General features: G+C 36.7%; 1 protein-coding gene across 14 annotated transcripts in view; it reads left to right on the forward strand.

Annotated features, from left to right (window-relative positions):
- The window catches only part of PDE4D (phosphodiesterase 4D), a 1,541,788-nt gene that overhangs the window by 1,491,642 nt on the left and 25,280 nt on the right, over nt 1-24,866 (forward strand). For 13 of the 14 annotated variants that reach the window (XM_055252913.2, XM_063622613.1, XM_063622612.1 and 10 more), the window contains 3 exons: nt 21,235-21,328; nt 22,996-23,168; nt 24,091-24,189. In XM_055252913.2, the coding sequence (XP_055108888.1) occupies nt 21,235-21,328; nt 22,996-23,168; nt 24,091-24,189 (366 nt within the window). Of the gene's footprint in view, nt 1-14,624; nt 15,237-21,234; nt 21,329-22,995; nt 23,169-24,090; nt 24,190-24,866 lie in introns of those variants that run through there. The other variant, XM_055252923.2, reaches the window with a different exon arrangement.

The raw sequence follows: 24,866 nt of genomic DNA on the forward strand, positions 1-24,866 counted from the left end.
ATGGCACTGAATCTATAAATTACCTTGGGCAGTATGGGCATTTTCACGATATTGATTCTTCCTATCTGTGAACATAGAATGTTCTTCCATTTGTTTGTATCCTCTTTTATTTTGTTGAGCAGTGGTTTGTAATTCTCCCTGAAGAGGTCCTTCACATCCCTTGTAAGTTGGATTCCTAGGTATTTTATTCTCTTTGTAGCAATTGTGAATAGGATTTCACTCATGATTTGGCTCTCTGTCTGTTATTGGTGTATAGGAATGCTTGTGATTTTTGCACATTGGTTTTGTATCTGGAGACTTTGCTGAAGTTGTTTATCAGCTTAAGGAGATTTTGGGCTGAGACGATGGGGTTTTCTAAATATACAATCATGTCATCTGCAAACACGGACAATTTGACTTCCTCTTTTCCTAATTGAATACCCTTTATTTCTTTCTCCTGCCTGATTGCCGTGGCCAGAACTTCCAACACTATGTTGAATAGGAGTGGTGAGAGAGGGCATCCCTGTGTTGTGCCAGTTTTCAAAGGGAATGCTTCCAGTTTTTGCCCATTCAGTATGATATTGGCTGTGGGTTTGTCATAGATAGCTCTTATTATTTTGAGATACATCCCATCAATACCGAATTTATTGAGAGTTTTTAGCATGAAGGTTGTCGAATTTTGTCAAAGGCCTTTTCTGCATCCATTGAGATAATCATGTGGTTTTTGACTTTGGTTCTGTTTATATGATGGATTATGTTTATTGATTTGCATATGTTGAACCAGCCTTGCATCCCAGGGATGAAGCCCACTTGATCATGGTGGATAAGCTTTTTGATGTGCTGCTGGATTTGGTTTGCCAGTAGTTTATTGAGGATTTTTGCATCAATTTTCATCAAGGATATTGGTCTAAAATTCTCTTTGTTGTGTCTCTGCCAGGCTTTGGTGTCAGGATGATGCTGGCCTCATAAAATGAGTTAGGGAGGATTCCCTCTTTTTCTATTGATTGGAATAGTTTCAGAAGGAACGTTACCAACTCCTCTTTGTACCTCTCGTAGAATTCAGCTGTGAGTCTGTCTGGTCCTGGACTTTTTTTGGTTGGTAGGCTCTTAATTATTGCCTTAATTTCAGAACGTGTTATTGGTCTATTTAGGGATTCAACTTCTTCCTGGTTTAGTCTTGGGAGAGTGTATGTGTCCAGGAATTTATCCATTTCTTCTAGATTTTTCTAGTTTATTTGCGTAGAAGTGTTTATATATTCTCTGATGGTAGTTTGTATCTCTGTGGGATCGGTGGTGATATCCCCTTTATCATTTTTTATTGTATCTATTTGATTCTTCTCTCTTTTCTTCTTTATTACTCTTGCTAGTGGTCTATCAATTTTGTTGATCTTTTCAAAAAACCAGCTCCTGAATTCAATGACTTTTTGAAGGTTTTTTTGTGTCTGTATCTCCTTCAGTTCTGCTCTGATCTTAGATATTTCTTGCCTTCTGCTAGCTTTTGAATGTATTTGCCCTTGCTTCTCTAGTTCTTTTAATTGTGATGTTAGGGTGTCAATTTTAGATCTTTCCTGCTTTCTCTTGTGGGCATTTAGTGCTATAAATTTCCCTCTACACACTGCTTTAAATGTGTCCCAGAGATTCTAGTATGTTGTGTCTTTGTTCTCATTGGTTTCAAAGAACATCTTTATTTCTGCCTTCATTTCGTGATCTACCCAGTAGTCATTCAGGAGCAGGTTGTTCAGTTTCCATGTAGTTGAGCAGTTTTTGAGTGAGTTTCTTAATCCTGACTTCTACTTTGCACTGTGGTCTGAGAGACAGTTTGTTATAATTTCTGTTCTTTTACATTTGCTGAGGAGTGCTTTACTTCCAACTATGTGGTCAATTTTGGAATAAGTGTGATGTGCTGAGAAGAATGTATGTTCTGTTGATTTGGGGTGGAGTGTTCTGTAGATGTCTATTAGGTCCACTTTGTGCAGGGCTGAGTTCAATTCCTGGATATCCTTGTTAACTTTCTGTCTCGTTGATCTGTCTAATGTTGACAGTGGGGTGTTAAAGTCTCCCATTATTATTGTGTGGGAGTCTAAGTCTCTTTGTAGGTCTCTAAGGACTTGCTTTATGAATCTGGGTGGTCCTGTATTGGGTGCATATATATTTAAGATAGTTAGCTCTTCTTGTTGAATTGATCCCTTTACCATTATGTAATGGCCTTCTTTGTCTCTTCTGATCTTTGTTGGTTTAAAGTCTGTTTTATCAGAGACTAGGATTGCAACCCCTGCTTTTTTTTGTTTTCTATTTGCTTGGTAGATCTTCCTCCATCCCTTTATTTTGAGCCTGTGTGTCTCTCCGCATGTGAGATGGGTCTCCTGAATACAGCACACTGATGGGCCTTGACTCTTTATCCAGTTTGCTAGTCTGTGTCTTTTAATTAGAACATTTAGCCCATTTACATTTAAGGTTAATATTGTTATGTGTGAATTTGATCCTGTCTTTATGATGTTAGCTGGTTATTTTGCTCGTTAGTTGATGCAGTTTCTTCCTAGCCTCGATGGTCTTTACAATTTGGCATGTTTTTGCAGTGGCTGGTACTGGTTGTTCCTTTCCATGTTTAGTGCTTCCTTCAGGAGCTCTTTTAGGGCAGGCCTGGTGGTGACAAAATCTCTCAGCATTTGCTTGTCTGGAAAGTATTTTATTTCTCCTTCACTTATGAAGTTTAGTTTGGCTGGTTATGAAATTCTGGGTTGAAAATTCTTTTCTTTAGGAATGTTGAATATTGGCCCCCACTTTCTTCTGGCTTGTAGAGTTTCTGCCAAGAGATCAGCTGTTAGTCTGATGGGCTTCCCTTTGTGGGTAACCCGACCTTTCTCTCTGGCTGCCCGTAACATTTTTTCCTTCATTTCTTCTTCGGTGAATCTGATAATTATGTGTCTTGGAGTTGCTGTTCTCGAGGAGTATCTTTGTGGCGTTCTCTGTATTTCCTGAATTTGAATGTTGGCCTGCCTTGCTAGGTCGGGGAAGTTCTTGTGGATAATATCCTGCAGAGTGTTTTCCAACTTGGTTCCGTTCTCCCCATCACTTTCAGGTACACCAATCAGATGTAGATTTGGTCTTTTCGCATAGTCCCATATTTCTTGGAGGCTTTGTTCATTTCTTTTTACTCTTTTTTCTCTAAACTTCTCTTCTCGCTTCATTTCATTCATTTCATCTTCAATCACTGATACCCTTTCTTCCAGTTGATTGAATTGGCTACTGAAGCTTGTGAATGCATCATGTAGTTCTTGTGCCATGGTTTTCAGCTCCATCAGGTCATTTAACGTCTTCTCTATGCTGGTTATTCTAGTTAGCCATGTGTCTAATCTTTTTTCAAGGTTTTTAGCTTCTTTGCGATGGGTTCGAATATCCTCCTTTAGCTCAGAGAAGTTTGTTATTACCGATCGTCTGAAGCCTTCTCTCAGCTCGTCAGTCATTCTCCATCCAGCTTTGTTCCATTGCTGGCAAGGAGCAGAGGTGCTCTCTTGGAGGAGAAGAGGCACTCTGATTTTTAGAATTTTCAGCTTTTCTGCTCTGGTTTCTCCCCATCTTTGTGGTTTTATCTACCTTTGTTCTTCGATGATGGTGACGTACATATGGGGTTTTGGTGTGGATGCCTTTTCTGTTTGTTACTTTTCCTTCTAACAGTCAGGACTCTCAGCTGCAGGTCTGTTCGAGTTTGCTGGAGGTCCACTCCAGACCCTGTTTGCCTGGGTATCACCAGCAGAGGCTGCAGAACCGCAAATATTACAAAACGGCAAATGTAGCTGCCTGATCCTTCCTCTGGAAGCTTCGTGTCAGAGGGGCAGCCAGCCATATGAGGTGTCATTCAGCCCCTGCTGGGAGGTGCCTCCCAGTTAGGCTACTCGGAGGTCAGGGACCCACTTGAGGGGGCAGTCTGTCCGTTCTCAGATCTCAAACTCCATGCTGGGAGATCCACTACTCTTTTTGAAGCTCGGTTGGAAATGCAGAAATCACCCGTCTTCTGCGTCACTCATGCTGGGAGCAGTAGACTGGAGCTGTTCGTATTTGGCCATCTTGGAAGCTCCCCCAGCTATACCTACTTTATTGAATTTTTGCATCTCCATCAGCTGACATGGTACTTACAGCCTAGAATGAGCATACAAAAGATAATCATTCACTATTCGATGATGACTGACAAACAGTCTCCCAGGATCACCATGAAATAACTAAATTGAGTTTGATTTATTTGAAAATCAGGTCCCGGTAAAAAACTGCACCTGTCCCCTTGAATTGACACAAACAAAAATAAAAAAGGACAATATTTTACTTTACTTTTTATTACAAAGAATTAAAATAAAATAATAATACTTAAAAGAATACTTTGACTATTATTTTATCACCTAAAGTCTTTTCTTATTATTTTATTTTTGGAGACAGAATCTCTGTCACCCTGGCTGGAGTGCAGTGGTGCGATCTCAGCTAACTGCAACTTCTGCCTCCTGGGCTCAAGCAGTTCTCCTGCCTCAGCCTCCCGAGTAGCTGGGATTACATGCATGCACCACCACACCCTGCTAATTTTTTGTATTTTTAGTAGAGACGGGGTTTCGCTGTATTGCCCAGGCTGATCTCAAACTCCTAAGCTCAGGCAATCTGCCTGCCTCGGCCTCCTAAAGTGCTAGGATTACAGGTGTGAGCCACTGCGCCCTGCCAACCTAAAGGCTTTTCACAACTGGGAATTTACTGAATATTGTATTATTAAAGCTAATGTGGACCTTGGATAAATGTATGCCTATTTTCTGGGAAATAATGGTGGAGCTCTTTGAAAGGGTAAAAATGGTGTTTTACCATACATAACTATGCCTGAGATTTTTGTTTTGCGTTTATCTTTGGGTAAAGTTGTAAAGTTAAGCAAATCTGGAATTGAAATAATTTGATAACATCAGCTAATATTTTTCAAAGTTAGTTAGATTTTTGAGGTATAATTTACATAAGAGTTACTCTTTTTAGAGGTATAGTTGAATGCATTTTCACAAATGTATACAGTTGGATAACCACCACCATAATCTAGATATATAGGTAATGTGTAATTATAATATATATGTACTATATAATATAGGATATTTATACCACCCAAAAAGTTTTCTGTTGCTTTTTATAGTCATTCCCCAAACCCCACTCCCAGTACTGATTGTCCCTATAGTTTTGCCTTGCCAGAACGAATAATACATTAAAGATATAGCCTTTTGTGAATGGCTTCTTTCACTTATAATACTTTTGAGTTTTGAGCTGAATTATAAGTTTCACTTATAATACATTTTGTGTTGCATCTATTGGTAATTTGTTTCATTTTATTGCTTTTTAGTATTTCATTTTTTTCCAGTGTGTCATTTTATGGACACAATTTGTTTACCCATTCACCAGTTGACTGATACCTGAACTGTTTCTGGGTTTCTGCTATAGAGAGTTGCTATAAACATTTTCATATAGGTCTTTATATAGACACATGTTTTCATTTCTCATGGGTAGATACTTAGAAGTAGGATTGCTGGGTCATATGGTCATTCTACTTTTTAACTTTATAAGAAACTGTCAAACCTTTTTCCAGAGTTTCTATACCATTTTGCATTCTCACTAGCAATGTATGAGAATTTAATTTGCTCTGCATCCAGGCCAGCATTTTGTATTGATTGTATTTTTTATTTTATACATTCTAGTAAGTATGTAGTTTGGCATCTCACTGTGGTTTTACTTTTTGTTTCCCTAATATCTAATGATGGTCGTGGATCTTTTCACATGCTTATTGATCTTTTTGATTCTTATGAAGTGTTTGTTCAAACCTTTTGACCATCTTTTCACTGGATTGTCCTCTTACTGTGTTGTAAAGATTTTTTAAAAAATGAATTCTGGATACAAGTCCTTTATTGGATATGCGTTTTGTACATATTCCCTTCTCAGTCTGTGGCTTGTTGTTCTGTTTTCTTAACAGTTTTTTTCAAAGAGAAATTTGATAAAGTCCAGTATACCATTTTTTCTTTTATGCGTCATGCTTTTGTGGTTTAAGAAATCTTTGCCTAACACAAGATCACAACTAATTTCTACTGTGTTTTCTTCTAGATTTAGTTTTAGATTTTACATTTAGTTCTATGATTCATTTCAAGTAGATGTTAGTGTGGTGCAGGATAAAGGTTGAAGTTTCTTGTTTTATGAGTGGATGCTCAATTGTTCAAGCATTCTTTGTTGAAAAGAATATCATTTCTCTTTTATAGCTCAAATTTTATTACTTAAAATTATTTTAAGATCCACATATTAAAGTGATGTGTGTAAAAGATTATATATTTCTGGAAGCATGCCTATTTACACTAGTTATTATTACTTTAGGAGACAGATATTCTCTTTGTTTAAATTGTTTCCACAAAGCATACCACGAAGTACAGAGGGGACAATAGTAACTATTTTATGATGATTATGGTATTCATTTGGGCCAATTTAAGTGAACTGGAGATCCTAATTTTCTCTATAAGGAGAAAATACTTTTTCATACAAGATTATTTTTGTGGAGGCCTCATTTATGTGAAGTTTGTGCACCCATTTATTGTCATGATTATTCTTCAGTGAAACAAAAGTCTGTGGTAGATATGCTGCTGCTGCTGGTTTTAGGTAAATTGACTAAATAGTTATAAACATACGAAACTCTATCTCTACCGTATATGAATTCAAACTGTATCAACAATTACAGAATACTATGCTAACATTTAATAAGAGAGTTAGCCCATGTAGAAGAGAAATATAAATACAGCTATCAGATCAGTCTCATGTTATTTCAGCTTCAAGGAACCTCTCAGCAAAAATGGTTTCCTTTCTCTATATGTGTTGCAGGTGTTTACTATTTTAAATGAGACTTTTTTGTTAAAAAAAAAATTAAAGTAAGATCATTTAGAGAACAATTCTTAGCTTGTTCAGATGATTATTTGGTTTTAAAAAAATCAGCCTGGAGTTCCTCTTAATTTCAAATCTCCGTAACACTTACAAGAGATGTTTTCATTTACTGAAAGGAATAGAGTTGTTTCTTAAATCAAATGTAGAGCCATTATCACTAGAGGGCAGTAAATACAAACAGATTTAGTGGATTTACTGGCACTAATGATGTTTTCAGAATAATAGCATTAATCAAAGAAAGTATAGTTTTTATAATATGAAAATACATGTAACATTCTGTTATGTAAAATATTGGTTATGAATCAATTCTAGATTATTGTCTGCCTCTAAAATATTTTTAAGGCATTTGAAAGCAAAGGGAGGCTGAGAATCACTAGTTTTCTGTGGCTATTCTGTTTAATACTTGAAGTTTAACTTTGCCTCAGAATTCTTCAAGGGACATTTAAAAATTGGATTTGCATTTGTTCAAGCTGAACAGTGCTGGATACATGAGAGACCACGTTATATAGATTTGCTTCTTGATTAATAACTACCACAACTTTTAATTCTAAGGTGAAAGGTGTAAAATAAATGTAGATTGATTATAGGATAAAATATTTTCCAGTAAGGTAAGTCCTACTGCAAACAGTGCTATTACCTGGAAAACTCCTTATGTTGGAGAAGTCTAAGCTAATACACTTATTTTAAACAATATTTCTTAAATATTTCAAACACAATAATATAATATACAGCTTAGAATTGATTATATTAATAGATCTATTATGTAGGCTCTAGGCTAAATATAAAACAATACCTGAAATAGTTTTCTTTTTTTGGCAATTTAGAGTACTCTGAAACCAGACAGCCTGGGTTCAAATCCTGGCCCTGTTACTTACTACTGGCTTCGTGACCTTGAGCAAGACACTTGACCTCTCTGAGCCTTAGTTTCCCCATAATTTAGTTTTCTTTTTCCCTATTCAAAAAGGCATCTTTTCTCTCTTGACCTCTGTTACAAAGTCAATAATGACAGCATGTGTTAATGTATCAGTTCAACTGCATCAGCAGAATTTCAAATATCCTGAAATGTCCTGAAATAGTTTAAAAAGATCGCTAATTGCTTGGGTATCCGGTAAGGACTGAGAAAACAAGGAATAGCGGGGAAGTGAACTCTAGAAATTCTGAGGGGTATTACTAGGAAAAGTCTGAAAAAGAGAACTAACTGAACATTATGGGAAATTTTTTTTTTTCTTTTTTGAGACAAGGTCTTGCTCTGTCATCCAGGCTGGAGTAAAGTGGTGCAATCATAGCTCACTGCAGCCTTAAACTCCTGGCCTCAAGCCATCCTCCCACCTCAGCACCTCCCACCTCCCACCTCAGTAGTGTCTGGAACTACAAGCATGTGCCACCACACCTGGCTAATGTTTAAATTTTTTGTAGAGATGGTGGTTTCTCTGTGTTGCCCAGGCTGGTCTCGACCTCCTGGCCTCAAGCAATCCTCCCGCCTTGGCCTCCCAAAATGTTGGGATTACAGGCATAAGGCACTTCACCAGGCCAAGAAACTTTTTTCAATTTCAACAAACACACTCGCATATATGTATATAAAATCATTTGGGCATTTGAGAGCAGTGCATTACAGATAAGAAACCTGAGCTCTAGCTGTAACGCTGTCCCTCAAGTTGTGTTGTCAGAACTTTTCTGGACCTCAGTTCCTTGTCTGAATGTGTCATCATCATTACATCTGCATGTGAGGGCAGCTGTGACTTGTTCACATAGCACTCCCAAACATAAGCATGTCTCACTATATGGCAGGGCTGTCTGCCTGTGGGCACCTGCTTCCTCACCCTGTCCAGAGATCTGACCATGGTGATAGTAACCACAATTCTTTAATTCAAGGCACTATAAAGTTAGCAAAAAGATCGAGGATAAACAAATCCACTCCTAGATTCATACTGTTTATCATAGAGTTTGCATCAGCCTAATTATATGATGAGCTGTCATACACCATTGAGAGCAAGGACTGGGTTTGCATTTCAATCCTGTCACCTATGGAGCAAGTTATTGAATATGTAAGAAGGTCCATCTTTTCATGTTAAAATAGGGATAATATTTATCTTATCGGGATGTTGCCAAGATTAGAAATGAGGTATGTAAAGTTCTTTGTGCATAGTAGGTGCCTAGTAAATGTTGTAACTTATTAAAGTTTCTTCATTAAATTTGGCAAAGCCAAGTCTGACTATAAGAATTGTATCTCTCTGGCCCTATTCAAATTTGTCTTCTAAATTATCTAGATTCTCTCTGCAGATAGCGGCTACCGTGGCAATAGGAAGGAGATTCTAGTCTCCTAGAAATGGAGATTAGGGAAAATGAAATGAATTATTTTAATTTGGCTCAGAGATTTTTGAAAAGATTTCTTATTCCCTAGAAATATGGAAACTTTCCTTGGTACTTTTTACTCAATATGATTAAATAATCTCCCTTATTGCAGCAAATTAGGGACTCATTTGAATAAGTTGAATCCTTTCACATCTAGCACCTATCAGAATGCCTGGCACATAATAGTTGCCAAATAGAAGTGTGTTGAATGAAGGGACCATCACTCACATTCAGCAGGGAGAAGAGGCTGCGGATTTTAGAGGGAAGGGAAACTGTATGTGTGTTTCTACATAATGTTTTAAGACAAGGAGTATTATTCTACTATATGTAATCTGTTTTAAATGTTTTTTGATGATTTTGCTGAGGGTGAAAACCGTTGTCCTTTCCTGTCACCTATAATCAGTATAAAATTATTGATGTTTTGCATCTGCATCAGCCAACAATCTTTTTGTGGCAATAGCACACTACCTTGAGAAATACCGGGACATAATACGATACCTTTCTGGCCTCAAAGATCCTCCACCCTGGATGAGGAGTCAAAGTTGAAGACAGTGGAAAAAAATAGAACAGTGATTCTTAACACTGGGGAACATTCAGGAAATTTCAGGGGACAGTGATTGGGGAGTACTCCTGGTGCTTGGTGGGCAGAGGCCAGGGAGGCTAGAGGTCCTGGGATACATGGGACAGCCTTTCACCAGGGAGGTTTGCTGTGTGTCCCACACAACTTCCAAAAAGTCCCAGCAGCTATTCACATAGATGAAAAACAAAATGCATTTATAATTCTCTGAGCCTAGAACCCAACTACTTTTTACGTATAAATATTAAATATTTTTACATGGTTTTAATCCACATCAAATTTTCTAGTAATGCAGCAATAGTGTATATTGTGAAGATGGCACTTTGTTACATTTGAAACCTTTCAAAGAATCATTCATCATTTCAGAAAGAAGAAAATTCTTCTAACATAACACCCCTGTATTCATTTTCATGCTACTGCTACTTTTGTGGTAATTCTCCACATAAGAGAAATCATAGCAAACCCTTAGATAGCACTTACTGTTCTAAGAACCTTATGTATATGCACTAATTTAATCCTCACAACAACCCTGTAAGGTGGAAACTATTATTCTCATTTTCCATATGAGTAAACTGAAGTATGGGAAATTTAAATAGCTTCCTCAAGGTCACACAGCTAATCAGTTATAGTAGTTTTTGACTATTTTTTAAAATGTAGTTGTGTACAAGTATTTATATTTTGTAGTATTTGATAGAAATTACCCATTTCTCCTTTATTTCACTGATAAGCCATTATACTAATTTTTTTTTAAATCTATGTAGGGAGTATTTAGCCTATATGTATGTATTCAGTACAGTATTATGAAGGAAGTGTATTTAGGAATTTCATTTCAGGATGAATACTTGCTATAAAAAGTAAAAAGTAATGAGTCTTAAGTTTGTCAAAGAATAAAATTGATGGATGGATGGATTTTTTTTTTTTTAAAGGAGGGGGAAGGCAGTGAGCCTGACTGCAGAGTGTAATTTGCATTTAAATGACAGGTGGTATGACACTTCCACCTGTTCTTCAGGGAGCCTCACCAAGTATGCTTTGCCTCGAGGCCTTTGCTTTTGGCCATTCCTCACTTGGTTTTCCCTTCTCTACCCTACCTCTCACCCGTCAATCCACATGGCTTGTTTCCTTTCTTCAGATCTCCTGGTATACGTCATCTCATCAGAGGGGCTTTCCATGATCATCTTACAGCAACCTCTATCCGTAATCCTTATCCCTTCTTTCTCTCCATTGTGCTTATCGCCCCATGACGTATTATGTATTTATTAACTTAGTTTGGAATATAAGCTGCAGGTGAGAAAGCTTTGTTTTGTTTACTCTATGTCCCCAGCATCCAAGGCAGTGCCTGACATAGAGTAGGAGCTTAATAAATATTGAATGAAGGGGCAGATGTAGAATCATTAGAATTTGGAAAAAGGCTGGAATATTTGGTCCTAAGATGTACTTTGAATGATTTAAATCTGACTGAGAAAACCAGTTTGAGGTTGGCAGAGTAGAAGAAGGGGGGTATTTTAGGCCGAGAATTTGGTAAGACAGAGATGGGATTGTCAGCTGTATGGTGAAGATGGAGGAATACTAGTCTTTCAGGAACAGAGCAAATGTAATAGAGCAGCTGAAAATAGGCTTGGCTTTGGGGATTAGGGTCAGATATGGCAGTCTGGAATTTACAGAGGGATGTGATGAAGCAGGCATTACTAGCTTTGAAGTAACAGGCTGCGGCTGGATTTGAGGAAAATTGATCTGGCAGTAGAGGTCAATATGAGATTAAAAGGGGAAAAGCCAGGGGCAAGAAGATGAGCTAAGAAGCAATTACAGCATTTTGGCCCTGAGACATGGAGTGCTGTGATGCAATTGAAAGGAAATATAATATATATATTTTAAAAACAAATGATAAACCAGGGAATTTTTTAAAATATTAGCATAATAGAATGATTATCATAATGATCATTGTCACTGTCATCTTAATCGTCTGATACCTACTTATCTTCAACTTTGTACCATTTGTTGTTTTAAGTGCTTTGCATATATGGTCTCATTTAATCCTCACTATATCTGTTCTGGTTATTTATTGCTATGTAAGAAATTACTTCAAACCTAATACTTTGAAATATGAATGTATTTTTATTAGTTTTCATGGCTTTGTGGGTTAACTGGTCTTGGCTAGACATTCTTGCTTGGCATTCCTCATATGGTTGCAGCCCAGTGGTAGCTATCTGAAAGCTGAACTGGCTGGATGGCTAAGATGGCTTCTTGCCCCTCAGGTCTGGCCTTGGGCTGGGGTGGCTGGCATTGCTGAAGACTGGCCAGGCGTGTGTGCTCTTTCTTGTGCAAGTGCTCTCTTGCACTTTCTCTCTTCACTGTCTGTGAAGTTAACATGGACTTCTTGTAGCATAGCCTCTCAGAGTAGTCAGACCTTTTTTTTTTTTTTTTTCTTTATTTCAACCTAATGGCTCAGGGGTCCCAATAGCACATTCAAAGAAAGCAGGATGAGAGCTGCAAGATTTCTTATGACTTAGCCTCAGCAGTCATGCACCATCACTTGTTGGTTACACAAGCCAACTCAGATTCAACATAGGACAGTGTGGCTCATTATCTTTGGAGACTAGCTGCCACAGTAATCCACTTTATGGATGAGGAAGCTGACACACTAAAAAGATTATTTGTCAGTGATTGTGCACAAAAGATTTAAACTTGCAATTCTTGTTCTCAGTACCAGAGTGAACCTGGGAAAATCATTTTTTCTCTCTAGGTCTCAACTTTATATGGAAATGAGGGAGTTAGAGGGGGTGATATCAAAGTTACTTTCTATTTCTCTCAGTCTTTTAAATATTTGGATTGAAATTACGGGAGGGGTAATGGCAAGGAACAAACTGAAAGAAACAGCTTTGGATAAAAGATAGGGCTTACTAACAAAGTTGAATGAAGGAGGGAAGGTGATGCCGTATAGAGGAACATGCCGGGTTACTCAAGGATTCAGCTAGATGGTTTATATTAAACACCTGACAGTGTCTGACGCACATGAAACACCTCTTGAATGGTAGGAAAGAGTCACAGATTCCATCTGAGATACTGGAAGAAATATAGGCTCACTGACTGAAATGGAAGTAATTATACTAAGAACTACTTTAAATAGAAAAATGTCTCACAGTTTTGAAAATGTTTGTCGTGACTAGCAGGGCATTCAAGAGGAGAATCTTGTATTCAGAAATATGGCACTAAAGTTCAAGTTAGAAGTGGTCATTGAAGATTGTGGGCCCAGGGAAAACTAAAGAAGTTCAGGATCCTGGGAGTTGAGGGAGAGTAGTAGGAATGATCAAACATGTGGAATACTTCAGAGAAGTAGGGAGACCAGAGAAAAGGAAGACCTTAGTATTCCTCTGGGGGTAGCTTTAGTGGAATGTTGGAGCTTTAATTTCTTCCTTTTGTAGAGGAGTAAGAGTGATGGAAATGAATACAACAGATGTTAACAAAAGCAGAGGACTGTAGCAGCAAAGGGCCAGTAGAAACTCAGAGAGACAAAGTGTTACGGGAGTGCTTATCAGAGAGCATGCTAAGACAGACATGCCACATGTGGAAATAGTTAAATGTCAGGAAGACTGCAGAGTAACCATACCAGCAAGTTGAAGCACAGAGTAGTAAGCACAGGCTTTGAGATGGAGAGGAGATAAAATGCACAGAAATATATGTTAAAATCGACTAAAACCTAGTTTTTCCTCGTTTCTCACCCACAAGACCTCTTTAGTATTAAAATTACAGGGTAATACTACACCAAACCGAATAGAAAATGCTGTTTTTCTGGAAAGAACTTTGATTTCTCATTTAACCCTCCTCATAAAATGTCTGATTACTCTTGAGCTCAATTCTGGATTCCTAAGAGCCACTCATTCCTTTCTTAACTCTGTGTACAGTTATTAAAATGTTCTGTTCTGGCTGGGTACGTTGGCCCACACCTGTAATCCCAGCACTTTGGGAGGCCAAGGTGGGCGTATCCCCTGAGGTCAGGAGTCTGAGACCAGCCTGGCTAACATGGTGAAATCCCGTCTCTGCTAAAAATACAAAAATTAGCCAGGCGTGGTGGTGGGCACCTGTAATCCCAGCTTCTTGGGAGGCTGAGGCAGGAGAATCGCTTGAACCCGGGAGGCAGAGGTGACAGTGAGCCAAGATTGCACTACTGCACTCTAGCATGGGCGACAGCGAGACTCTGTCTCTAAATAAATAAATAAATAAATAAAATGTTCTCTTCTGATCAAAATACAGATCCTGAGTTCTATATACAAAACACTGCATTCCTTATGCAAACACAGTGCCCTAGCTTTCAGATTTCCCTCCCCCCAGAATTATAAGTGGTCCCACCCCTAGATTTTGAAGGTTTTAGAACTCTGTCATACATAACAATAGAAACAAAAGGAGCTGAGAGCAGCCATGCCACACAGGTGAGGGAATGTGTCATTGCCATCTGTGAATTCTGGACATTAGTCGTATTGTTTAATCCCTATGCTTTTATGTTGGATGAGGGGAGAACTACAGTTACTTCTACATCACCAGGGAGCCACTTGTTTTGGATTTGAGAGAGGGAAGCAATTAAAATGCTCGATTGCCATTTTTGTAGCAGTTTTTATTTGGAAGGAAGGGAAGCCAGAGGACATTAAAATTCATAGAAAATGCCCTCCAAAAGGATGGGCAATTCTTCTTTAAGAATGAACTATGAATTTTGAGGAGTTTTATGGTCATTATTCATCACTGCGAGAAGGAAGCCCCATTCATCTTTTCTCAGGGTGGCCTCAGAGCTGCAGGGATACCATTATTCAATGGCGTTTGTCGGGTGAGGAGAAAGCCTCCCCAGAGGCTGGCCCTTGCCAACCAATCCCAAAGCAGCCTGCACCGAGGCCACACCCCCTCGCCTTATAGGCTAAGAGCCGGAATGCAATTGGTGCAGAGTTGGGGTTTTATGGGAGGGGCTTCTTGTCACTCTTCCCGGCTTCCCTGCAGTTCCTTATTTGGTAGCTTTTGACAGGACTAGCCTTTCTTGCAACTAAGCATCTTGACATACATTATTCATTAAGCCCTGGAGCTCGGGAGAGAAAGATGCAGACCCTTAGATCTTTAGATACTCCTCTATCACATGGATTTTCTTTATTCCGAATAGTTGCTGAATTTTGTGCCATTCTGGAGTCTTACAAATGGCATGTATTCGATGGGAAGACGGCTGGATGGGATTTAATGCGAGGCTTTCTTATGTATACTTAATTACCAAAAATCTTTAAAAACTCATACTCTGCGTGGCTTGTGGAGGTTGTTAAAGTATCGAGATTTTGAAGCTAAATACATTTTAGAGCTTACACACATATATAATCAATCAAAAATGCCTGAAGCAAACTATTTACTGTCAGTGTCTTGGGGCTACATAAAGGTAAGACTTATTTAGCTTTTGAAAACTCCTTACTCTGATTACATAACTGGTAGTTTCAACAAATTATAGTAGAGTCTAAGCTTTCTAAGCAATTTTGTATTCTTTCCTTACACATGAACTAGGAAGAAATACGTGTTAATAGTGGTCAAGATAAGATTGTATAACTTTCATCAGTTGTAGTTTGCGTGTTAAAATAGCTTTTTAGATATGCAGTGATTCTTCTGTTTGTCATGTGGTATATGTTTGAATTGTGCTTGAAAAATATATGATAATTAAATACATTCATTGCAAGTAAATTATTGGGCTAAATTACTTATACTGATTTATGGATTCCAGTTAGTATGTTGCACATAAAGTTTATAAAATTAATTTGTGGCTGTTTCTAAAAATCTATACTACTTTAACCTGATGAGGAATACGTTTTTTTCACCTTTAGCTATAAAGCCCTAGGTGACATTAAAAATTGGCATTACTTAACTATGTAAGTGATATTAAAGTGAAAACTTGATTGTCTATTATACTTGCAAAACTGAACAAAGTTCTTATTACACTGTTCTGTGAATCTCAAGAAATGAATTAGTAAACAATTTAATAAGATTGTGTCCATGCTTGGCAGGCTTTTTGCATGCCCTGTGGTAACATTAGCATTGTGATCCTGTCTCCACAATAGAAGGAGGTAGAAAAACCTTATTCAGTCCTAAATGAAACATCACTTCACAGATTTTTGATGTTTGAGCCAATCACTTGAACCCGGGAGCCAATCACAACACATTTTAAAAGATTCATTTTCTGTTACTCTGAAGATTTTTCAGACTGGAGTGTTTGTCGTTTGCTTTGTTTCTTTCTTTTTGAAGGACAAGTTCCCCTTTGTTTTAGAGATTTACTTGAATTCTAAAAAGATTAGAAAACTTATTTCAGTATTGGTTGTCCAAGTAGTCATGATTCCTTACCTCCCTTTAAATCTGTGGATGATTCAGATTTTTAAAAATGTTTTTAAAATATATAGACTTCCATTATATGAATTTTATTAGCCATTTCTTGGCTAAAAATCTACAGAAATGCAGAAAAGTATAGAGAGTAAATATAAGAAGCCCTCATTATCCCCCAGAATTCAGCTCCTAGCTTTTAGCCAGCTCACAATTGATGTATTTTTGAAGGGCTTCACATTTGTACTATGATTATGAGCCATTTGTACTATGATTATGAACAATATTGCCAAGAATCTAAATATAGAATTTTAGTACTTTTCTTTTTGAGGAAAAATTTTCCTGGACAGCTTTATGTTTAATACTATACCTTTAAAAACATGTAAACATAGCAAATATAGATATAATTTGGTCTTAATGCATTTTGAAGGACTTATTTTTATGCAGTCAATGGAGTATTTGTTTAAATAACTTTGAATACTGATATCTACCAAACTTGTAATGCATCACAGTGCAGCATATTCAAATGATTTTAAGCAGAATATTGTCAAGAAAAAATAAGCAAATTTTCTTACTATTGGACCCATACCACCTCCTTAAATATATATTGGGATGATATATAATATACCCAGTAGCACATTGGCGTGATGTAGAAGTAAAGAAGATTACATTTAAGAACATTTTAATTTTGTTTTATTATTTTAGTTTGCTTCCTGAGCAATCTTAAATGCATAATGTAAATTGAAGAATTGCAGTTCTGAAAAGCAAAATACAGTATTCAGATTCAACTGCATTTTTACTTTCGTTTATGCCTTAACTGCTGTACACAGACATTCTGATGTATAATGAGAACAAAGGATTCGAAAGCATTCACTTAGAAATCCTCCCCTGTTTTTTTAGTTGCAACCCTAAATCTGTGTATTGTTTTCAGACTACTTAGGCCAAAAACAATTAGAAATTCATCAATGGAAAATATGTAGAGGTCACTTAAAAAAATAAACTAAATGCTTAAATGGTTCTGCATTTTACAATCAGTTCTTTTCAAACGGCAGTTTAATGTTTTGTCCCTTCTAAATTTATTAATTGAGAAATATGATGGGATTCCCAGAAGAATACATTGTATTAGCTTTAAATCAGTCCTTCCCCCTTTGGTAATTTTATGTACTTATCTTAGTAAATATTGTACAATTATTTTTAGATGAGAGAAGTATCACTTTTAAATGCTTGTTGAATGATCTAGTGCATTTTTTAAATACATCTAGCTATGCACTCCAAAACCAATTTGTGAGATCAACTACCAGTTGAGAAAGCACTTATGGTAATTTTTGTGGTTATTAATTTAGCTTTGCTGGACTGAAAGTTTTATATGGATAGCAAAAAAGGAAAACAATGTTAATTCCTTTTAGAAAATACCCTTGTGTTATAACTTAATGTATGCTTGAAAATTATCTTTAGGAAATTCCTTATACTGTCTCCCTAGAGAAGAGAGGTAATTGCTTCAAATATTGTCTTTTATAATTATGTTAAAATGAAATGTTGACTTCCTTGGAGTCCCTTATAAACCTTGGTTGGGAGGTGGGCATGTGATGGAGGATTTCTCCAATCCATGTTTTTGTGTTTTAAACAAAGGCTGGAAAGTACTCTGGGAATAATGTGTATGACCAGAAAGATAAAAATGGAACATGCAGTATGTCACTTATCTAGTCTGTACAATATTTAGATTCCTTTTACTGGCTTTTTTCTTCAGTTATCTGTACTAACTGGCTATTTTGGTGAATTGTTTAAGCAAACTGCTCATTCTTTATATTCTTTTAGAAAAATCCAATAGTATATGTACCATATCTGCAGGTAGCATCCACATGTTCTCCTTGGGCAACATAATCCTTATACTAGGTTGTGTACAAGTTAGAAGATGAACCTGTGATAACTGGGTCTCTATCTATCTTTATCAATCACTCCCAGAAGGCTTCCCTTGTTTCGCTTTATTGAGAGAAGTGCAAGGAGGGCAGCAGTTCCTGTATAGACTGCTGAGATTCTAGCAATGGTGAAAGCCTTGCCTCTTCTCCCATCTTTTATTAGAAAAAGAACTTTGTCATGACCAGGTAGTTCTTAATAGCAACTTTTAGCTCATAACATGAATAATTTTAGGTCAAAGAGATATTTCATTGAATGTGTTTAAAATGTTTAGCAGACTCTTTTCTTTGGAATATGCTTTGCCTAATGAGTATATTTTTCCAAGTGTGAATTTATCCGTAAAGTAAAATTTTTTTTATTATTATACTTTAAGTTCTGGTATACATGTGCAGAAGGTGCAGGTTTGTTCCATAGGTATACACATGCCATGGTCGTTTGCTGCACCCATCAACCTGTCATCTACATTAGGTATTTTGCCTAATGCTGTCCCTCCCCTAACCCCCTACCCGCTGACAGGCCCTGGTGTGTGATGTTCCCCTCCCTGTGTCCATGTGTTCTCATTGTTCAACTCCCACTTATGAGTGAGAACATGTGGTGTTTGGTTTTCTGTTGCTGTGTTAGTTTGCTGAGAATGATGGTTTCCAGCTTCATCCATGTCCCTGCAAAGGACATGAACTCGTCCCTTTTTATGGCTACATAGTATTCCATGGTATGTATGTGCCACATTTTCTTAATCCAGTCTATCACTGATGGACATTTGGGTTGGCTCCAAGTCTTAAGCAAAGAGTTTTTTTAAACCTGTGTATGCATAACATTTTAGCTGTGCTTTTGAGACATAGCTATGGTTTCCCATACTAATGCTCTTCCAAGTTCTTTATGGGATTTGAGAAAGAGGAGCTAGCTATTTAAGTAACTATTTTTATGGTTAAAACTATAGTCAAATCCTTCATTTGTCTGACCTGCAATGATAAAAATCAGCTATTACTTTAAAAGGCCCAAAAGTTAGGGACTGAGTGCCAGAAAGTGAGCTGGGAGAAGGAACTCAAATAATATTGAGCATCTACTATGTGCCAGGCTAAATAGAAGACACTTTCTATATTAGCTCATTAAATTATTTGATAGCCCATAATTTACTCAAGAAAACATAACTTTGTAAAAAGGGACAGAAAAAATTTTGAACTCTATTATAAATGTCTACAAATATTCTTAGAAGGCACAATTTTTTTTTAGTAGGTTATAAGATATAATGCTGAGTGAACACAAGCAGTAACCTATGTTCTGTATACCACCTGATGCCAGTTTTAAAAATATGTATTCACATACATGGGTAGAAAAAAGGCATAGAAGGAAATTTAACAAATTATCTGTGGTTATCTTCCAGCAGTGGGGATTTACATTATTTTCTTTTTTTCGATATAGCTTTCTGAATTTTCTGTAGCACATGTACCTTTTATAATTAGAAAGGAGTTATAAAAACATATGAACAAAGAAGTGAATTTAGTGTTCCTGAGTTTGAGACTAAGCTTTCTAGACCAGTAATTTAACAACCAGAATTTGTACTGGTCATGCCAGTTCTTTGGTTTTTGTTTTTCCCCAGCATTTATTTTATTTTATTTTATTTTTATTATACTTTAAGTTCTAGGGTACATGTGGGAATTGAACAATGAGAACACTTGGACACAGGAAGGGGAGGCCCACCGGGGCCTGTTGTGGGGTGGGGGGAGGGGGGAAGGAAAGCATTAGGAGATACGCCCAATGTAAATGATGAGTTCTTTGTTTTTGACTACGCTGGAATGCGAATAAACATTTCTCTCATCCAACAGTCCATTGAAATGGTTGAGGGTTTTTTTGTTTGTTTTGATAACAGTTAAATGCTGAGTTAAAACTTAATCTAGATGGTCTATAAGATTGACTTTGGAAGTTATTTAGCAAACGGTATAGAGTTAGGCCATCTTGGTATGAATTATGCAGAGAAGCAAAATAATTCTAAATAATTAAATACTGAGTAAGAATTATATTTCAAACATTACTAAAATATAAACTCAACACTTACCTTCATACTTAATTGAGAATTTATGGTGAAATTTCAAATTTTAAAGGCTAATCTGATGATTAATGTGTCTGACTTTTTTTGTCAAGTATCTAATAGCAGTTTATGTATAGAAAAAATATATTGTTTCTGTATATTAAGGCAAATATTAAAGGCTTATTAAAAGGCCTTGTTGGGCTGTTTTCAGAGTCAAAGGACTCTGAAATGCTTGAGAAACAACTGATGGGGGTGGGAGAAGCATAAAATCTTTGGGAGTTTTGGATACTGGTAATGCCATGTGGTGTTGGTAGGTTAATTCCAGTGTTTCTTTCAATGAAATAGGCACTATGGCATCAGTAATAAAAATTGTGAAGTAGATTCTTGAAAATTGACCTGTTTCCTATTTAGTGACTTGGGAAAACAGTAAATTTTGTGGATGTTGAGAAACAATAAATGTTATACTCTTACTTGAAAAACAACTTTTAAAAGGAAACATTATACAGTATTTATTTAAATATTTTACTTCTCCATAGTTCCGGAAGAGTACTGAAGTCTATTAAGTTTTGCTTTGGAGTAAAAGATTAAATTTTAAGCCCTCGATCAGTATATATATTCATTTCTGCTAATGATAAATTAATTGAAGAAAGCATTCCATGTTTTATTGTATGGCAACACTTTTATGTGCTATAAATTAGTTTCTCTCTTCTCTAAATAACTAATAATACATCTTAATTTTTAATTCCCTTTTCTTTGCTTATTTCTCCTGATTTTCCCTTCAGCCCTTGAGAGTCTAAATTTGTGCTGGTCAATATGGTGGCCATCAGCCATATGTGATTATTCAAATTAAAAATAGTTAAAATTAAATAAAATTCAAAATTTGGTTTCTCATTTGCACTAGCCACATTTCAAATGCTTAGTAACCACCTGTGGCTAATGACTGCTGTAATTGGCAGCACAGATTATGGTGTTTTTCCCTCACTGAAGAAAGTTCTGCTAGAAGGCACTGTTCTAAATTGTCAGGACAACTTAAAAATTCTTTGGGCATATCTTTCTGTATCTCAGAGTATGCATATATATCTCACTTAAACTTTCCTCTTCTATTATTTCATTTTACTTTTCTGTTTTTCAGTTTAAAAGGATGCTTAATCGGGAGCTCACCCATCTCTCTGAAATGAGTCGGTCTGGAAATCAAGTGTCAGAGTTTATCTCAAACACATTCTTAGGTGAGAATAACAACATGCAATTAAAATTTTTTCTTCAGTTGTTTGCTTTTTTGTTTTTGTAGGAGGATTGGGGTGCCAACTCATTTTGGAAACCAAACAAGTGGTAGAAGTTCTATTTCTTTTCATTCATCATATTAATAATTTGACACTATACACCTCAGAGTTTTAGAGTTGCAGGTGACAAAGTACATTTTCTTAGTTTTATTCAGGACTTTAGAAATTCTCGAATTAGGCCGGGCGCGGTGGCTCACGCTTGTAATCCCAGCACTTTGGGAGGCCGAGGCGGGCAGATCACGAGGTCAGGAGATCGAGACCATGGTGAAACCCCGTCTCTACTAAAAATACAAAAAATTAGCCGGGCGTGGTGGCGGGCGCCTGTAGTCCCAGCTACTCGAAGAGGCTGAGGCAGGAGAATGGCGTGAACCCGGGAGGCGGAGCTTGCAGTGAGCCGAGATCGCGCCACTGCACTCCAGCCTGGGCGACAGAGCAAGACTCCGTCTCAAAAAAAAAAAAAAAAAAGAAATTCTCGAATTAAGATTACATATTGCCATTTTTTCATAGTACCAAACTGTAAAATATATTTTATAGAGAGATCTATTCATATATTCAACAAATTCTTATTAAATGCCAGCCATTGTTGGGCAATAGGTGTTTAATGATAAATTAGAAATGATTCCTGCCCTCGATGAACTGACAGTCTCATGGACATCAAGCCTAGTAAACTGGTGGGTAGATAAAATACAAATGCTAAATAAAAGTTTGCTAATAATAGCTGAGTTTGGTGTCCTGGGACAACTCTTGTACCTCATCCACAGAAAGAAAATGCAGTAAATAAAGGTCAGCAATTTGAATGTATCCTAGACTTACCTTCAAAACAAAATTGCTGTTATATATAGTTAACATTTATTAAATACTTATGGAACATGTTCTATGTAAAAGGATGCGTTAGAGTTACTCATCACTGCCTTGAAATCGTGGATGAAAGTATGAAGATATCTTAGGTCTTTTACTATAGAACACAATTAGCTTATGTACGTATTCACTTATCAGGTAATATTTATGATTCTCTATGCTCCCATAAAACCTGGGGATTTAACCCTTATCTCACTATCATACAGAAATAAAAAGTAGCAGAATTAATCTAAGTCATCCAAAACCTGCTGTTTCAACTCCCACAGTGTTACCCATTTCAGTTAGCTGTTTTATATACTGCTGTTTTCATGACATTTGTGTATAAAGTTTCTACCATTTCAAAATATGTATTGAAACTGTAGTCATTAGTTGGCAAGAACAATTTTCAGTTCATTAAGTCAATTTCAAATAGGAATTGAATTGATGAACAGTGGAAATAACCACCTGTTGTGTATTCTGAGTCTGCTGTCATGCTAAGTCTTGCAACATTTTTTATTAGGACATTGTATCAAAGAGGTAACCATGGAATACATTTGATATTATTTTGTAATGGAACTTATTTGCTTAATTTTGTGTTTGAAGATATCAAATTAAGTCCAATTCAAATGTAAATACTGAACTCTCTAAAAGGAAACTTTTTAGTTGGAAACATTTCCTGGAATATATAATGATCAATTACAATCCTTCCAGTTATGCATATGACAATATAAAACAGATAGAATTAATAATATAGAACATTTTCTAAATTTCTCAAGATAAGCAACATGAAGTGGAAATTCCTTCTCCAACTCAGAAGGAAAAGGAGAAAAAGAAAAGACCAATGTCTCAGATCAGTGGAGTCAAGAAATTGATGCACAGCTCTAGTCTGACTAATTCAAGTATCCCAAGGTTTGGAGTTAAAACTGAACAAGAAGATGTCCTTGCCAAGGTATGATGATTTCAAAGATCAGGATCATAAATATTAAATGATGCCCTTTCATGAATTTTCACTTCTAGTCTTTCAAATGGATAGAAAAATTAATTGGAGTTTTATTTTTCTTTTTGAAGATGGGAAGGCATTTTATAAAGCTCCTTTTAAAGTGCCTTAGACAGGGGGTTTGGTATGTATGTTTTAGGGGCTTGGGGGGCGATTATTTGCATCTTCATTTCATTGTTTGGCCTTAAAAAGTTAGAAATCTGTCATGTCTTCTGGGTTTTAGGAAAACAGTTAAGGTTTTGTGAGTAGATTTTATCCATTAAAGAAGTGCTTTGTGATTGATACTTAAAGTACATAAATATGTTGTAATGTCAAAGACATAAGGTTAAGCCATACTATTCAGTTTTCAGTACATTTAAGTAAATGTGCCTAAAGTTTGCCTATGCTTCCATGGTGTGTCTGTTAACATTTAAAATGAATCATTGTTTAAAAAATCTAACAATCTTTACACTGAAGTCTGTTTTGTTTTGTTTGTTTGTTTTGAGACGTAGTCTCGCCCTGTTGCCCAGGTTGGAGTGCAGAGTGCAGTGGCGCAATCTTGGCTCACTACAACCTCCACCTCCTGGGTTCAAGCAATTCTCCTGCCTCAGCCTCCCAAGTAGATGGGATTACAGGCACACACCACCACACCTGACTAATTTTTTTTATTTTTAGTAGAGATGGGGTTTCACCATGTTGGGCAGGCTGGTTTCAAACTCCTGACTTCAAGTGATCTGCCCGCCTCAGCCTCCCAAAGTTCTGGGATTACAGGCTTGAGCCTCCATGCCCGGCCACCTAAAGTCTGTAATTTTTAAATGATTGTGTTCTTTGAGTCATAATTTACTCCACTTTCTAATATTTTAGTATCTTTTTTTTTTTTTTTTTTTTACTCCAGGAACTAGAAGATGTGAACAAATGGGGTCTTCATGTTTTCAGAATAGCAGAGTTGTCTGGTAACCGGCCCTTGACTGTTATCATGCACACCATTTTTCAGGTAATGTGGTTGAGTTCTATTACATTTATTTTATTTAGGAACTTAATGTCCAGTCTGTAGCTTGTGCATACATTTTGTCTTTTTTAATATTCCCCATCTCTTGCTTATTTTTATACTTTTATCCTTATTTGCTCCTTTGCCAAGGGACAAGTAAAGATACAGAAAGGTGGAGTGTGGATAAACCACAAATACATCAATTTTGTTATTTTTTTGCATTTAAGAAAAAGATGTGATATAGCCAAATTGAAGCAATTTATTAAAATAATAATTTAGACATCATCTTAGTCATCTGAACCTGACTGGCATACAGAATGGAGTACTAACTTAAAAAAAATGAATAAAGCCCCTGCTGGTTAACCTTAGAATATAGTTTTTTCAGTCACTTTCTTGTGTCCTGCTTCTTTCTTCATATCCATTTCTCTCTTATTGACCCTTTGCTCCAGCTCAGGGTGGGATTTAAATGAGAAGTTGAGGCTGTTGTAGATACCTTGGGACTGGAATGGGAAACTTCAGCCCTAGAGAGGATATTGATTTTTAGTTGGTGTGATGCAAGGGTTGAGTTAATAGTGTTTGACTGGAGCTGCCTCCATGATAATGGGACACAGAAACTTTTAGAGTTGGCACCTCATTCCTGACACCGTCCAGCTAGGGCGTAGTACTCTTGGGTTCCAGCAGGA

The sequence above is a fragment of the Symphalangus syndactylus genome, chromosome 18 (genome assembly GCF_028878055.3).
Source record: "Symphalangus syndactylus isolate Jambi chromosome 18, NHGRI_mSymSyn1-v2.1_pri, whole genome shotgun sequence".
NCBI lineage: Eukaryota > Metazoa > Chordata > Mammalia > Primates > Hylobatidae > Symphalangus > Symphalangus syndactylus.